This window comes from Diabrotica undecimpunctata, chromosome 7 (assembly GCF_040954645.1).
Source record: "Diabrotica undecimpunctata isolate CICGRU chromosome 7, icDiaUnde3, whole genome shotgun sequence".
NCBI classification, from domain to species: Eukaryota; Metazoa; Arthropoda; class Insecta; order Coleoptera; family Chrysomelidae; genus Diabrotica; species Diabrotica undecimpunctata.
Genome location: NC_092809.1, coordinates 92,560,555 through 92,577,929, shown reverse-complemented (window position 1 = coordinate 92,577,929; position 17,375 = coordinate 92,560,555). Strand labels below are relative to the sequence as shown.

General features: G+C 34.0%; 1 protein-coding gene across 22 annotated transcripts in view; it reads right to left on the bottom strand.

Annotated features, from left to right (window-relative positions):
• The window catches only part of LOC140445580 (uncharacterized), a 538,348-nt gene that overhangs the window by 207,992 nt on the left and 312,981 nt on the right, over positions 1-17,375 (bottom strand). Inside the window, exon 5 of one of the 22 annotated variants that reach the window (XM_072537714.1) lies at positions 5,268-5,581. The exons of 19 other annotated variants lie outside the window; for them this stretch is intronic. In XM_072537714.1, coding sequence (XP_072393815.1) covers positions 5,283-5,581 — 299 coding nt within the window. In that variant the 3' untranslated portion in view covers positions 5,268-5,282. Of the gene's footprint in view, positions 1-5,267; positions 5,582-7,685; positions 8,029-12,821; positions 13,067-17,375 lie in introns of those variants that run through there. 2 more of the 22 variants (XM_072537710.1, XM_072537752.1) reach the window with 2 other exon arrangements.

Sequence of the window (17,375 nt, the reverse complement as noted above, 5' to 3'; positions counted from 1 at the left end):
AAGGACTTTTACATCCGACCCAGACTGAGTGCCTCTTGTGTTTCTTGTTTTGTTTCTGTTTTGATTTATGTTTTCCTTGTTCTACCCGTGTCCATCCTGGGGCAGTTAGCAGGGGAGGACCTTTTACATCCAACCTATGCCGACTGCCTCCGTGTTTTAAATCTTGAGTTTTGAATGAATGTGTGTATTGAATGAATGAATTTATGAAAATAAGAATGTTTGGCGTTACTCGTAATTACCAACTGGTTCTGTCTCGCTAGTTCCATCATGGAGGGACGGCAGCTCGGTCGCCCGACCCGCAAATGAGTTGCGCCGGACGGTCACTTCACCGACCAGTCTGCCGCGAGGCTTTTGCGGAGGGGGGAGGATAGGAGGCCGCCAAACCAATGGAATGCACGCAGAAAGGCCAGAGGGAATTAGGAGTAAGGTCGGCAGGTCAGACATACACGCGAAGTGCGGTTCCAGACCCGTCGGCTGGGGGAAGAGGGGGTGAGTTTAGTCGGTAGGCGGCCTCGCCACGCGGTGAAGCGTGCCGGGCTGAATCCGACACACCTGGGACACCTTCCCAGACGGTCTTTTTGAAGATTCTCACCTCCCCCCAAAAAAAAAAAGTAGATACTGCTTGTCTTCAACAGGTAAAGCTTTAAGAAATATGGTTGGGATGTTGTCAGGTCCGGGACTTGAATTCTTTGATTGTTTAAGAGATTCATGGAGCTCGTCCATTATAAATTCCACATTTAAAGTTGAACTGGTGTGATCGTCATAATCAATATTAGACCCATCAAAGTTCTTTTTATGATTTAAAAAATGTATTGGTAAGTTTTCGTCACTTGATTGTTTTTGGTATGTATTTGCTAGAACTGCAGCTATCTACTCTTTTGATGAGTATGTTTTAGTATCTTGTTCTAGGTAGTGGATAGCATTGAAAGATTTGTTTCCATACATTCTGTTAACCATTTTCCAAACATCTGTAGTAGGAGTAGACGAATTTATGGAAGATATATATTTTTTCCAGGCTTCTTTTTTACTCTGCTTTAGGACATATCTGTAGTATGCCAGTAGTCTATTAAATTCTAATTTATTTTTATGTTTAAGGTTGGGTATCTCTTAAGCTTTTAGAAGGCTCTTTTGGAATCTTCTGTAGCTTTGACTGGATTATGATTTTTTGGGAAAACAAAGTCAATAGATTTATGTGCAGCAGAAGTTATGCATTGTACAAAACTCGATACTTTAAAAGTCAATTTTAGCCTCTTCATCAAAAGGAGATATCAAGTTGAATACAGATTTTGAAATCAAGGAAGAGTAAACAGGCCACTTGGCATTTTTCAATGACCATTTATCAATGGGAATAGATAAGGGTCTGTGATTAATATTAGATATTAATATAGATAAATGATCGCTTTCATATAAATAAGACATAACTTCCCAAGATAATGATGGCTGTACAGAAGTATCACAAAGAGATAAATCTAGTGGAGACCCATCACCTGTAGAAATATTGCAAAATCTGGTAATGCGTCCGTCATTGAGAATATATTCATCATCATCACTGGCTCGACAACCCTTTTTGGGTCTTGGCCTGTTCTAGGATTCTTCTCCATTCCGATCTGTTTCGTGCTTTTTTTCTCCAGTTTTTTATTTTTAAGGTTGTTATATCATTTTCTGTTTGTTCTAAGTATCTCAGTTTCGGTCTTCCTCTTGTTCTTTTTCCTACTGGCATCTGTTTGAATATTTTGTTTGGTATTTCGCCTTCTTCCATTCTTTCTACATGCCCTATCCAACGCAGCCGTCCTATTTTGATGAATGTTATAATATCCGGATCCTGGTATATTTTGTATAGTTCAGAGTTGTATCGTCTTCGCCATATTCCGTTTTCTTTTGTGCCCTTATATATGTGTCGCAAGATTTTTCTTTCGAAGGTGGCTAACAACGTTTCCTCTCTTTTAGTAAGTGTCCAGGTTTCTGAGCCATATGTGAGTACCGGTCTTATTAGGGTTTTATATTAAGAGAATATATTAAGTTCTGATATAATTTGATCGATTTTACGGCCTAGAGAGTCCACTGTTTTAGCTCCCCACAAAAAATTATGAGAGTTGAAATCACCTACTATTATTCTAGGTTGCGAAATCGATTCAAAAAGATTAACTAAATCATTTTTAGATAGATCTTGGCCAGGAAGATATAGAGATTACAGATACTTACTTTTCGAGATCCTTTAAGAATTATGGCTGTTGCTTCAAGATCAGTTTTTAAAGTGATTAAGTCAACTTCGAATGATTTATGGATATAGATAGCTACACACCCACTAGCATGGCATCCAGTCATTCTATTCTTAAAATATGGTGTTCAGTTTTTAAGATTGTGACACGAATTTCCTTAGAAATGTGTTTCTTGCAAACATAGGACGGATAGATGAAATTTATTTATAAGAATTTTAAGATCTTCTAAATGGGTATGGCACCCATTTAGGTTCCATTGAATAACATAATTGAAAATAGTTTAATTAATAAATCTCCGGAGAGGAATCGCTAGGATCATCGGTAGAACTATTACTTGAAATTTTTTTTGTAATTTTGTTTTTAATTCAAGAACAACGGGATTTAAGATATCTTGGACTTACCATAGGATGTATTTTCTCTAAGAAATCTATCAATCCTTCGACATCCTCCGAGTAAGTTCTGGCGACACCGAGAGGATCTGAAGAACCATGCGCATCAAAGAAGACAATAAGTTCTTCCTGTGTTAAGTATCCATTGTTGGAGTCTTTGAAGAACTGACTGGTGCATTTGGTAAGATCTTCTACTAGGTTTCTATTGTTTTTTTCTTCATGGCTTCGGTTCAACGAAGGCATTTTCGTTGTCTCTTATTGGGGGGGGGGGGTATTATTTCAGATACGTTTCGTTTAGGGGGCTGGAATGAGGGTGTATCTTGATCTAAGGTATCCATTTGAGTCTTATTGGGCAGGTCACAGTTTATCGGAGTATGCTTATTTGATTGAGAGGTAATGATTTTTCTAGACGTTTCAGCCTCAGTAAGAGAGGATTGTGTAGAGGAATTTATCGACAAAGGAGCAAATTGTTGTACTGTAGTTTCAGTCTCAGTAGGGGAGAATTGTGTAGAAAAAGTTGTCGAAAGGGGAGCTGATTGGTGTACTTCTTGTAGAGAGTTTAGGTGAACAGTATTTTGAGTATTGTTTGAAGGAGTCTGATTATTTTTATTGGGACACTGAGATCAAAAATGTCCTTGCTGCTTGCATAAGTAAGAAAACTGCTTTTCGATGGAAAAGAAAATTTGATAGTTATTATCCTCATGGTTAATTGACATAGAATCGAGTAATTTGTCTAAGTTAGTTATAAAAATATGCATGAATGCTGGATTTGAAGCCCCTATCCTGAGAAAGTCAATTGGAGTTATTAGATGTATACCTAAGTTTTTCAGTTGTTCTTCTATAATGCTGTACGGAATACTTGGACATATGTTGGAAATAATCGAATCGTTCATTTGGAGTTATTAGTCTTCGGGTTTGAATACGTTCTTGATTAATTACTACAATCCCATTGTCGTTTCAAACTCATCGACTGTCGGTTGACTGGTAAAGAAGATAAAAATGCGATCATTTATTATTTTAGAAATAGAATGTATTTTTCTGGGATCCACTTTACAAGTCACTGCATTAAGGTAAACTTCAATATTCGAGTTTGGGAGTGAGTGAAGTAGAATTGCTTGTTTTTCGATTGGAAATTTATTTGTAGGTTGATTAAGAGCTGTAGAATATAATTTTGATGGTTGGTTCACAAGTAAATTGCCAGGACTATCCATGGTGGAAGATCCTGCTGCTGAATCCATTTCCATGCTTGGGCTAAGTAACCTGATTACGGTCCTGGTGCTTATAATGGATCATTTCCGGAAGAACTGGTAATTAACCTCACGCCAAATCGGCGAAATAGTTGTTTACCCTTGATTTGTTATAGATGAAATAAGAAAATCAAACTTACAGTTTTTAGTCCAGAAGAAGTAACACTTTTAAGCTGCACTTTTGTTTAAATTTTAAATATAAAGAAAAATTCTACATTTGAAACAAAAAAAATTCCATATTTTGTCCAAACTAACAAGCTAATATTAAATATCAATTATCGCTAATCGCTGATATGTTTACTGTTCGGAGGTTCAAACGAGGATCCAATATAAAAGTTGTAAAGTGGTATATTATATTCAATACATTTTTCATGTATACATCTTAACATAATTATGTATTTGGTCTATAGTTGACCTCTTTGGTCTGAAACCACATTGGTATTCACAAATTAAAAATGATTTAAGACGGCTGTATATAATTCCTGATAATATCGTGTATGCGACATTTAGCACCGTTATGCCCCTATAATTTTTGCAGAGTCGTTTGTCTCCCCCCTTGTACCTACGTAATAAATATGATTCCTATTTTCTAATCCTTTGGAATGACTTCTAGGTTCCATATGCGGCAGATTATTTTATGGATACGCTTCCATAGCACATGTACCTACACCATTATTTATCAGTTTTGCAGTTATTCCATCTGCACCAGGCGCTTTATTATTTTTCAGATGTTTTATGACCTATATATTTTCTTTCAATATTGGTTCCTCAACTAGTTGTTCTGCTATGAGATGCATTATTTCTTCTTCTTGGTTTTATTCTTATTCTGAGTTTAAGATCTTTTAAAAATGCTCATTTCACCTTTTCATTAGTTCCTCTTTCTCGCTAATAAATGTCCTGTTTTTGTTCTTGTTCAGTGTTGTTCTTGTCATGTTTTCTTGAGTGTATTGTTTGGTTTAATTGTAAAATTTTCTAATCTCTCTTCTGTTCGGAATTACTTTGTAGACATTTCTGCCTAGCTGTATTGTTGCTATTTATTATTTGTTTTCAATCTTGGTCAAACCATTCCCCGTTTCTTTTGCTTGAGGTTTCGCCTAATGTTTCTCTTGCTGTATTGGTAATTGTCGTATGGATGATATTTCATTCGTTTTCGATGTTATTTTCTTCTCCTCTTTCATTTAATATTAGCTTTATTTTCTAGCGGTACTGATTCTTGTTCTTATGATATGTAAACATAGGTATAGGTGTTCCATTTTCATTTTTTGGTCCCTTTCTTTTTTCTTACTTAACTATTATATAGTGTTAAATAATGTTATACCAACTATATTATAGTAGAGAAAAAACTATTTATATCAGGACTTACAGGAGAATCAAAGGAATTACGTTAAATAAAGATTTTATGTAGATTGTAAAAACAACTGATAAAATTAATCTATGTTATAAACAAAATCATCTGCCGTGACTCTTCGCCGTTCAACTTTATTATATGTGACAAAAACACGCTGAGACTTAAGACCATGACAACTTTCCATTGTAGGCGGATGATTGTGAACTCCATTAATTCTAGCAATTGTGCCTTGTGTGGTGACTCGACATTTACATTGCGTTCTGGTGTAAGAAATACATTTCCAATAGGTTCTATCACTCATCTTGTTGTTAATTTTATATACATAATTATTCAGTATGATTTTGGGGTTTACTCGAGCTACTGTGAAGTATATAAGACCTAAAAAATATTCGATTAGCATTTAAAATAAACATAAGTAAAAAATTCGTATTATACACTCAATTATTTTTGCTATAAGCTTTTGCTTTGCTTGACACGGAACATTCTTAATTTAATAAAAGTAGACTTCTACAGCAGACGTGTGAAGAAAAAGGTACAAGTCTATTTTTATTAAATTAAGAATGATTTTTTCTTTAAGTAATTTATTACTTTATTACTTATATATATACTTATATATAATACCTCCCCCCCAATAAGAGATAACGAAAATGCCTTCGTTGAACCGAAGCCACGAAGCAAAAAACCAAAACTCAACAATAAAACAACAGAAACCTAGTAGAAGATCTTACCAAATGCACCAGAAAATTCTTCAAAGAAAACTCCAACAATGGATACTTAACACAGGAAGAACTTATCTTAAGTAAGTTGATTAAAATCCTGAATTAGCTGTCTCTCGGCGAGAACCTGAAGATTTTTAAAATCAGGTTTAAAACAGAAGAACTTCTTTACATATGTGGTCGTGACAGCTGTTTGAAAAGTTCGGCAATAAATGTTCTTGCATATATTTGATCGGCATTACATCTATAAATTATCTGAGCGTTTATTGTAGCTATGTTCAGTAATGAAAAAAATACTGCTAGTGGCCACTTATTGCTGACTCTTGCAACATAAAATTCGGATTTTAATCCATCTACCACATCCATCTCGCCTTTTTTGTGAAACTATAAAATGTTATAATATCAGGTTTGTAAGCTTCTTGAAATGTCGCATCTACTGCATCATCATCATATAGAGTTAAGAGCACCAAAACATTTTTATTCTTTTTCGGAACATATGAAGCAAGAACACAGTTGTTTCCGCCGTTTCCAAAACCGAACATGCTACTGCACAAAGGGCGACTTTTCAGTTGAAGGAATTCAGATTGTATTTTTCGCTTATTCTTGCGAATTGGGCCAACCATAGTCAGTTTATGATTCACGAGCAGGTCGTTAGTAAGTGGCACGCAGGTAAAGTAATTGTCCATTGTCAAGTTCGTTCCAGACTTATCAATAGTGGATATCAGACGCTTTACTACACTGGAAGCATCATTTGGCAAACCGATAAGGATTCTAGTTGTTTTCCAGCATAAATTTCCATATTGTTCGCATAACATGTCCTGGCGTCAGCTAAGCTATATCTTTTTATGCCATATTTGGCAGGTTTATTAGCAACGTATTGCCTAAAGCGACACCTTTATCTATCGTTACATACTCTCCAACGCTATAATTTGAAGAGCATGCCTTTACAAATTGATCGAATATTTTGCGAATTGGATTTAAATTGTCATTTTTGGCTCTTTTTTTTCTGCTAGTTATGATGTCGAATCGTAAAGTCCTAAGAATAACATGAAATCTTACGCTCTGACAATACAACTGTGAAGTATTCTGGTGCCGTACAATTTCGAAGTGTTCAAATGCAGTCCTTTTTTTACTCCCGCCATGTATAAAAGTCCCAAGAATGCGTATATTTCATCAAAATCAACTGGTGGACAGTCTCTGGGTCGCCAGTAAGATTCCCGCATTTATTTTAATTTTTGCTTCGTAAAATTAACAATATGTTCCACGACTAAGCAAGGAAAAATCATTTCCAGGAACCTAAAATGATTGCAGCTGTTTTGGAAACGGCTTTTACACTAGGCAGTTGAGTAATAAGTTAGATTCAAACTAACAACTAGCCACAACGTCTCGCTCGGTTTGCCAAATAAATGCTGGACTGTCTTGTGCTTAAGTAGTACCCCTTCAGGCACTTATGGTGGGAGAAGAATTTAATACCAACATATCAACTTTTATGAAAAAACACTAAAAATGTTAGATTTTTTTATAACAGTGCAACTGATCCCGGGTAAATAAAGGTTATTTGCTAAATAATATACTTAAAAAAAATTAGAAGATGAAAAAGATATACTTCAGGATTTCTTCACCCCAAAAATAATGTATATATATATATATATATATATATTTATATATATATATATATATATATATATATATATATATATAGGAACATATATATATATATAGGAACTGATTAAATTATGTTATTAAATACGTCTTTTAATATATTACATGTATTCAATTTCACTACAAAATTTATTTAAATACAATTAAATCTTTTATTCCCATACACTCCTGGTTTTCTGGCCCTAAAATGATAAAGTCCTAAATAAACTTTTTGAGAATGAAGTCCTTGCAGATTTACTGATTCCGGAGAATGGTTATGGCCAACATGGCTAAGAAGAATCTTTTTTCCAGGTAGTGTTTTTATTTTAGCGGAACATTTCGTTTTATAATAGGATACGCATTTCCAAAATGATGAATTCGGCGATAATTTCGTTTGAAATTCATACTTAAAGTTATTTAAAATAATTTTAGCATTTCCTTTGGCAGTTGGTTCGAAATAAATTATACCTAAAATAGAAAACTGTAAATCTAAACCGCAATAAAACATTTTCACGTGCAGGTTAATTATTCAATTCATAAAGTATAAGACCTTAGGTATATTTCACGAATTTGCGACTCTTTTGGATTATCGTTAGACACTCGACAGCTAATGGTCCACACTACTGTACGGCAGACGAAAGTCAATTTCTCTAGTAATGAAAATATGAAACAAATTGATTTCCAAATTTTCAAATTGATATCATTATAATTAATTTGAATATATTTTTGATATAATTCATATGCACTACACATTTTACGCGGAAATGTTTGTTTACCTGGCAGTTTTACATTTTTTGCTCAACTTTAAAGATAGTTCTAATAGGTGGGTCAATAAGTCCCGAGCCTAACCATGAGATGGCGGCTCTAATAAATTTTTGGATTTGACATTTCGGTAGTCCGAATCTTCAAATGCATACTTTCAAAATTTCATAACATTCGGATTATTATCTACTGAGTTACAGTGTTTGAAGTGACGCTACTTTTGTGATTTTTATAAACGATGGATTCGAAGCAATTTCATGCGTTGATTTATTACTGCTATTTGGTGAGGAAAATACCGTCCAAACCGAGCGATGGTTCAAAAAGTGTTACCAGGACTCTGCTCCATCGATTACAATCATTGGTTTGCTGAATTCAAACGCGGTCATACTGACACCAATGATGTTAAACGCTCCGAAAGGCCAATAGACTCTGAAAAAATGACTAAATTTCGATGGGGGAGGTAGCACTCGGATTTTTGCAGAAATAGTTAGGTCAGGTTAGGTTAGGTTCAGTGGCATTTCGTCTATAAATAAATTTATTTATTTATAACAAAACAGCATCTCTGGCATTTGTTAACTCGTTTTTTAAAAAGGAAAATTGCTTTATTGGAAGGAGAGGAAATACCTTTGTTTTTACGTATATCGATTTTGATATATAAAATTCAATTTTCTTCAACCTAATTTTTTTGGATGTTTCATGCGCAATACCGATGGTTTTTATTATTGTATAATATATGTTACAACTATCTTGAAGATATGAAAATGTTTATCGAGAAAGAGCTTTAAATTAAAAAGGTAATGGTTTAAAGATTATCATCCTTTTCTTTATAACTTCGTCGCAAATGCCTGTCAACTTTGACCGGTTGTATCTCAGGAACCACTGCTCATAATTCGACTTTTTTTTCTTTTATTCTATGGTCTAGTTTTTGTTGTGCAAGGTTAAAAAAAGTCAATTTAATTTTTTTTTCAATTTTACGATAAAAAGTAATACAAATAAAGTTATAGAAAATTTAGTTTTCTACAAATTATGTTTTAGAAAATTTTCTGTAGGGTTGCTGATTTACGAGATACAGCGCGAAAACCCTTTGCTACCCTTTTTCAAGATGAATTTCTCAAACATGGAACTTTTCAATGGACTATTAGCCAACATTAGTAGTATAGTATAGCAAACAGAATGATTACTATATTTAAAATGTCATTAATAAAATAAATTTTATTGTGTGTAATAAATCATACACAAATATTATATTCAGTTAATTTGCCTTTAATAGAACAAAATCCAACATTCTTACTGAACATACAATATAGAACATTAAATCTTTTACCTTTCAAGTGATTGAAATTATTAATTTTTAAAGCCACTGTTTGAGATCCACTGATCATCGGTTAATTACTTGTCGGTCTTCATATATGGCTTTTACTTTACTCCTGCAATATGGGAAAAAAGTGTGCGGAAATATAAAAAGTACACAGAAGAATGTTGGATGCGTGAAAATCGCATCGAAGTAATTAATTCAGTCATCATTTACAATCTAAATGAAGATACCGAGGACAGTGATTATGAGTATGGATCTAATTCTTGATGACACTGTAAGGTAATCTCTCTCTCTCTCTCTCTCTCTCTCTCTCTCTCTCTCTCTCTCTCTCTCTCTCTCTCTCTCTCTCCAATGGCGCTACAGCCCAAATCGGGCCTTGGCCTCCTCCAAACTATTCCTCCAACCTTGTCGGTCCCGCGCCTATCTTCTCCAGGTTCTCACGTCTAGCAAATTTTGCGCGCCCGCTGCCACTTCATCGTCCCATCTTTTCCGTGGCCTTCCTTTTGGTCTTGCGCCCTGCATTTTACTATCTAGGGCTCTTTTTGGCAATCTTTCTGTCTCCATTCTTACTACATGACCAGCCCAGCGAAGTCTCTGAAAATAACGAATTCTGAGATCGGTGTCTCTTTGGAACAGTTGGTAGAGTTCATGGTTATACCTGGATCTCCATATTCCGTTTTCGTTAATAGGTCCAAATATCTTTCTTAGGACTTTTCTTTCGAAGACTTCCAGTTGTCTTTTTGTCTCTTCTGTCATCACCCATGTCTCGCATCCCTAACATACTATTGGTCTGATAATAGTTTTATAGACCCTGATTTTCGATCTACAGTGTGTGTTTTTGGAGCGAAACACATGATCGAGTGAAAAATAAGCTTTGTTTTCCTTTACTATTCTTCTTTGGATTTCTGGTTCTTCTGTTCCATTTGTGTTTAATGTAACTCCTAAATATGTGAAACTTTCTACCGTTTCAATATCGTTCTCTAATTCAACTGTGCGTCTGTTTCCCCTAGCTCTTGCCTGTGTTAACTTTTTTGTCTTTTGAATATTTATTTCTAGTCCTTTCTCTTTTGCCTTTGATTTTAATTGTGAATATATTTCTGCCGCCTCTTCTGTTCTGCGAGACATGATGCTGATACCATCGGCATAGGCGGCAATCTGTATTGATTTATTTGTTAGGAGATTACCTCTTCCTATATTCAGCTGTCTTATCACATATTCCAAGGTCAGGTTGAATAGTGTCGGTGCCAGCCCGTCTTCTTGCTTTAATCCTAGGGCCATCGTAAAGTTTTTAATGAGCTCAATTTGGACTCTGACAGTTGCTATTGACGAATCCATTGTTGTTTTTACCAGTCGGATGTATTTTTGGGGGATATTAAAGTTCTGCAATATTTGATATAACTTGTTCCTATTAATTGAGTCGTAGGCTTGTTTGAAATCTATGAATATGTTGTGGACGTCAATGTCGTATTCCCACGATTTGTTTAAGATTTGTTTCACTGTGAATAGTTGGTCAGTTGTAGATCTTCCTTGTCGGAAACGGGTTTGATATTCCCCGACAATATTTTCAGTTAGTTGTTGGAGTCGTTTGTTTAGTATGTAAGTAAAAATTTTGTACGCTGTGCACAAGAGGGTTATGCCGCGATAATTTTCGCATTGCAGTTTATCCCCTTTTTTTATAGATTGGGCATATAATCCCGGTTTTCCAATCATTAGGGATCTTTTCATTATTCCAAATCTTGTTCATGAGCACATGCATTTGTCCTACTAGGTGATCGCCACCTAATTTATATAGCTCAGGGGGGACGTTGTCAATACCTGGAGCCTTATTGTTCTTTTGTGCTCGTATTGCCTGTTTTACCTCTTCCATCGTTGGGGGTTCTATATTTTCTGTGTCTCCCTCATTGTGATGAATGTCCATATGCTCTTCATTTTCTTGTGTCCCTAGAAGTGTTTGGAAATAGGTTTTCCAGACTGATTTTATTTCTTTTGGATCACTGGTTATTTGCCCTTCTTGATTTCTGCATAGATTTGTTCGGGGTTTGTATCCTTCTCTTGAATTGCGTAGATATCCGTACGCCTGTCTTATATTGTTGCTTTGAAGATTTTCTTCTATTTTTTGTATATTGCCGTTTTCGTATTTTCTTTTCTCTCTTCGGCATATACTGTAAGGTAATATGTTTTCATTTTTTCAATAAGAAAAATTTTAGGTGTTATTGTTACTATTATATCAGTAAATACTTACCACTACAATTAAAAAACAATAGAATTTGTAATTTTCGTCTATTTTTGTACTAATAATTGGATATTTCTCTAAATGAATGTAAAATACATTATCAGTTAAAACCGTTTTTTGCTTGTCTTCGCCAGTGCTTCAACTGTTGGGAGAATTTGCTATTAACTTTCTGAATACAGCGGACCGTTTAAGTCAAAGATTTGATCCCTAATCCAAAATAATTGCAAATTTGTGAAATATACTATCTACATTTTTCACAAAATCGTCCATTCAGTTTGTTTCTATAAGTGTACAGGGTTACTGTATGATTATTTGGGAATATAATAAAAAAAAATTCAACTTAGCAGTTCTTCAACGATAATAAAGAAATTAAAAAAAAATGAATATACAAGATCTACTAAAAATTAAACAAAAATATTTTATAAGAAAGGGTAACATAAAATTGCATTCTCTTTAAAATGTGTGTTAACACGTTAAACGCCATGGCGGTCCGTAGGGACGGGGCGGTCCGTAGGGACGGGCGAGTGAAATGTTGACCAGACCAAAGAACCAACATCGAGTATGTGACGTGTGCCGACTGTATGGGCCGAAGAGATGGACATTTGCGTGTTTATGCTTTTTCTATAATTACCGGCATCGAAAAGTTAACGCTGCACTACTGACAGAGTGGATAATTATGGAAACAAGACGCTCGGATCTAATCGGAACGAAAATAAGGATTTGCGCTGGTTCCTCGCTTGCGCCTACTTTATTGATGTCATTTTCAGGGCCATGCAAGCCAGTGGGCCGTTATATTAACTAGGTTAAACACTCATTGGACCGCTTTAGCTTGGGAGAACTGTATAAATTCGACAATTATTAAATTATAAAAACAAAAAAGAATTTACACTTGTATCAAGACATTTATTAATTACAAAAAATCACATAGGTTTCTAAGAAAAAAATCTAGCACACAATTATATAGCTCTATTTGTGAAATACGCTAAAGCAATAAAAACAAAAATGAGGTTTTCCTTCACAACTGTCACAGTATGTTGTAACTTTGGGAACTTTGTTTTTTGTCATAAGTCCTTGCTGTTTCGAGTTGTAACATCCTTTACAATAACGTCTAACTTTGTGAGCTACGCCTCCTTTTTTCTTGAGTATGTGAGATTCATTTTTTCTAGCTGTTGTTTGCTCGTTCTCTGACTCATTTTCTGGAAACATTAAAAATGATAACAATTAAATACTGATGCTTTAATCTGGACTCCTACAGTACATTCAACCAACTTACACCTCTAAACAAGTAATGGAATCATCAGAAAATCTTTCGGTGCAGTAAAGGGCAGTAAACTGCACTGGTGTTCTCCATAATGTTTAACACTTTGCTAAATTTTAGGTATAAAATAAATATATGTGTCATTACCCCGTTGTTCATGGTTTTGCATATTTTGTTACATTTTTTTTTAATAAATAGTATTTGCTTGTCTTACTGTGTACTGTTGGACGTTATTTTGAAATTTACCATTTTGAAAAAGTACTACAAGTTATAAGTTATAAACAACAACGTACCTTATTCACAACACCTGATGCGCCAATATTCGGCTGGGATCACTCAATAACTGATTATGGTTTCAGCAAAATATTCCTCTGAATATTGGTTTAAATGTAACTTTATATTATCAAAAACACGTTTTAGTTAAACACATTTACACTATACGCCATATTGCAAAAATAACAATAGTAGTGACATGTGTGATGTAATAGCCCCCCTTAAGTAGATTGGCGAAGCAAATGGAAGAAACCTCTTGTATTTAAATTGGTTGTCTTACTGTGTACCGCGTCTCACTGTGTACCGCCTTCCCCTACATTCCTTTCACCTACTCGTTTAATAATTTTTTTCTGAAACAAATACTATCGGATAATTTATATTCAAAGTAGATATACAAAGTACTAAAATATCACTTTTAATTTTTGTTAAAAAATACTTCGGAGTAAACTAGAACATATTGTAAATTTCAATGGTGGTGGTTAGATTGACCATATGTCTGTTAGAGTGTACCGTTTTTGAGACGTCTGCGATTACGGGTAAAAGGTAGGGTTTTGGTAAATTTTTTATTTTCAAGTGAAAATACTTGTACTAAAAATAAAATAATTGTGGGAAACATTTTAATTTGTTTATGTACGGTTTCCAACCAATTCTAAAGTTTTTATCAAACATAATTAAATTACAATTGGCATTCCTAATGATCATTAGGCTAATTTACTCAATGTGTTTAGGATCTTTGTAAGCGGTTATTTTATATTTTACCTCTCAAGCACAACCGTTAGAAAGTTTCTGTCATATTGATCTAAACTCAGTATATTGTAATCACGAAGTATCACGAAGACAAGAAAACAACTCGTAAACAGTCTAGGAGCATTGACTTACCTGATGGAGAAAAATTTGAAATTCACAATATTTTGTATGGAAGCGTGAAAACAATCAACATGTCAGTTTAGATACTTTACTGGTCAAAATAAGAGAAAGTTTCTGAAATTAAGAAGACTAGCCTTTCGAAAGTGTTCAGAGATTTAGGATTTAAATAAAAAAAATAGGCTGCTTTTATGCGAAAGGAGTAGTGTGTGGTTCACAAAAGAATTACATTTTTGAGAGAATATACTAGACTTACGAGACTTACCATAAAAACATGAGTGCAGATATGTTTGTTAAATGGCTGGAGGAGAAACTGTTACTTAGTCTGAGTGAACCATCAGTTATAGTTTTAGATAATGCATCTTACCATTCGGAGATTCTGGAGAAACAACCAAAACAGTCGAGGAACGTACCGAGGATAAAAAATTGTTAGTTAAAAATAATATCAATTTTCCGGAATACCCCTTCAAATCTGGGGTGGTGTTTTAAAAACACACTTAAAAAAAGTTGATATTTTACAAAAGAGAATACTAAAAATAATATTTTATAAGCAACGTACTTACTCAAGACATCTTCTATTTATTGAAGCCAAAGTAATGGACACAAGACAACTATATATGTATTCCATGTTAGTTTACATATATAATAGAAAACATATACTTCATAAACTATGCCACCCCTATGAAACCCGCAATAAAACAAATAAACATGTTAAAACTGGAAGTAGCAAAAAAAGATTAGGTCAAAAATACCTCCATTATCAAGCTCCAAGAATATTTAATGCCTTACCTGATAAATATAAAATATACCTAACTACTCTCAACTCACTGATAATGATAAAATCAATATTTAAAAAATATATTCTCAATTTGGATCGCAGCTATATACAAAATTTAATGGATTAAGCAAATAATAGTTCAGTCATAGTAATAGTAACTAAACTGTTTAGTAATAGTTTTTGATTACCTGAAAGTTATAAAATCAAAATAAGTATAATATTCATCATCAAAACATAAAAATGCGTTATACAAACTGAAGTAACTGAAATATAGAATTATTGTATAATTAGAATTATTTAATTATTTATATGTAATTATTGAATTGTTAATGTATCAAATACACAATGCACACACGACGCCCGTGCTCGACCACTTTTGGTTTTAACAAGTAGTACCAGAAGTTCATTTTTCGATGTGTAAATAACATACTTAAATTATTGTTCTTTTTTATACAATGTATATGAAAAATTAATACACATTATAATCAGAGTTACTGCAAATTTCGAAAAACATAATGAAAAACTAACAGTTTATATAGTTGACCAAATTGTATCAAGTTATGGACATCAAGTACTACGGTTACCGCCGTATCACTGCCAGTTTAATCCCATCGAACACATCTGGGGTATATGTAAAAGGTATTATGGTAATCACGTTGGATGCAGTGGATACAGTGACAATGCAGTTAGGGAAATGTGGCCAGAAGCTTTTAAAACTGCATCTCCAGACATATGGGCCAAAACTCTAAATAAATGTGATTCAGTGATTATAGATTTACATAATGATAGTGGTAGTGAATTTAGTGACGATGACGAAGATTTATAAATTTAAATAATCAGTAAGTACACTATTATAATGTTGGTTACAAAATAATTGCACAGCAAGTTAACCATTATATTTATACATTCATTATTAACCAAATAAACAATAATATTTAAAATTCCATTAGAATTTTTCTCCTCATTTTATACAAATTAACTCTAACTGATAATACAGGCAAAAATATTCTAAACAAAGTAACTAATTAAAAAGATTATGAAGAACTCCAGTGCAGTTTACCGTGCCTTTTACTACAACAAAAGGTTTTCTGCGAATTATATTAATCGTTTAGAGGTGTAAGTTGGTTGAATGTACTGTATCTGCGATACAGGAGCATTCCATTTATTTTATTTAGCGTAAGGCTTACATTACAGAATAGGTAATTAAATTTACATTTATACATTATACAATACATTACAAACAGATGTCCAGTTTTTTTATATATTCTATTGATTCTTCGGTTGCCATTACAAAGTATTTAAGGTCGCCTGTATATGCTCTGCATCTGCATTGGCAGTCTTGTACTATGTGCCTGATCGTCTGTATCTCAGCGCAATCACAAGAAGGCGAAGAAAGTTTACTCCATCTGTACAAGGAGTCGGCGCATCTTCCGTAGTTTATTCTGATTCGATTAAGAGTTGCCCAAATCTTAAGGGGACGTTCAAATCCGTTAGGTTTGTCTGTGATGTCCAGTAGACTATGGTAATGCGGTAAAGGTTTAAATAATAAAATGGTTTTATGGTGGTAATTCTGGACAACAGTGTGTAGATTTATTTTCTGTGTTTTTTGAGGGGAGACCAGTTCCTTGCGTGCAGTCAATTCATAATACTTTAAGTATTATGAATTGACTGCACTAAAAGTGCAGTCTAAAAAATTGCAGACAATTTCACGCTCAAGAACCGTCACCAGAAAAAGTTGAGGAAAGAGAATACCGGTATATACAAATTTGTGCAGCAATCGAGGTAGATTCAATACGTTCAAGTAGAAGCGTTGCAAGAAAGTTAGATGTTAGCAATGTTACTGTAACGAAAGTATGAAAAAAGCACGGTTACAAGAATTTTAAATATTCGAAAACGCAACAGATTTATGCAGACGACTACTTTCGAAGAATGGAGTTTTGTGAAACTCTAATAACGAAGGCTAATGATGAACCCAATTTTATTAAAAAAATATTGTATTTACTGATGAATCTTCTGTTTCGTTAGTAGGGAGACACAATCCTTCCATTACGAGGTATTAGGCGCGGGAAAACCAGCACAAAAGTATTGTTTACCGAACTCAACGTTCTCAAAAAGTTAACGTCTGGACAGGAGACCACATAATAGGTTCATTTTTTATTGATGGCAACTTGAATAGGACTAGGTATACTCTAGTATACCTCGATTTCTTACAGAATCATGTTCTTTCCGCTATTCTCAATCTTCCTGATGTAAATCTAGAGAATGTTTGGTTTCATCAAGACGGCTGTTCAGTTCAAGACGCTCGAATAATTAGGGAGTACTTAAACAATAC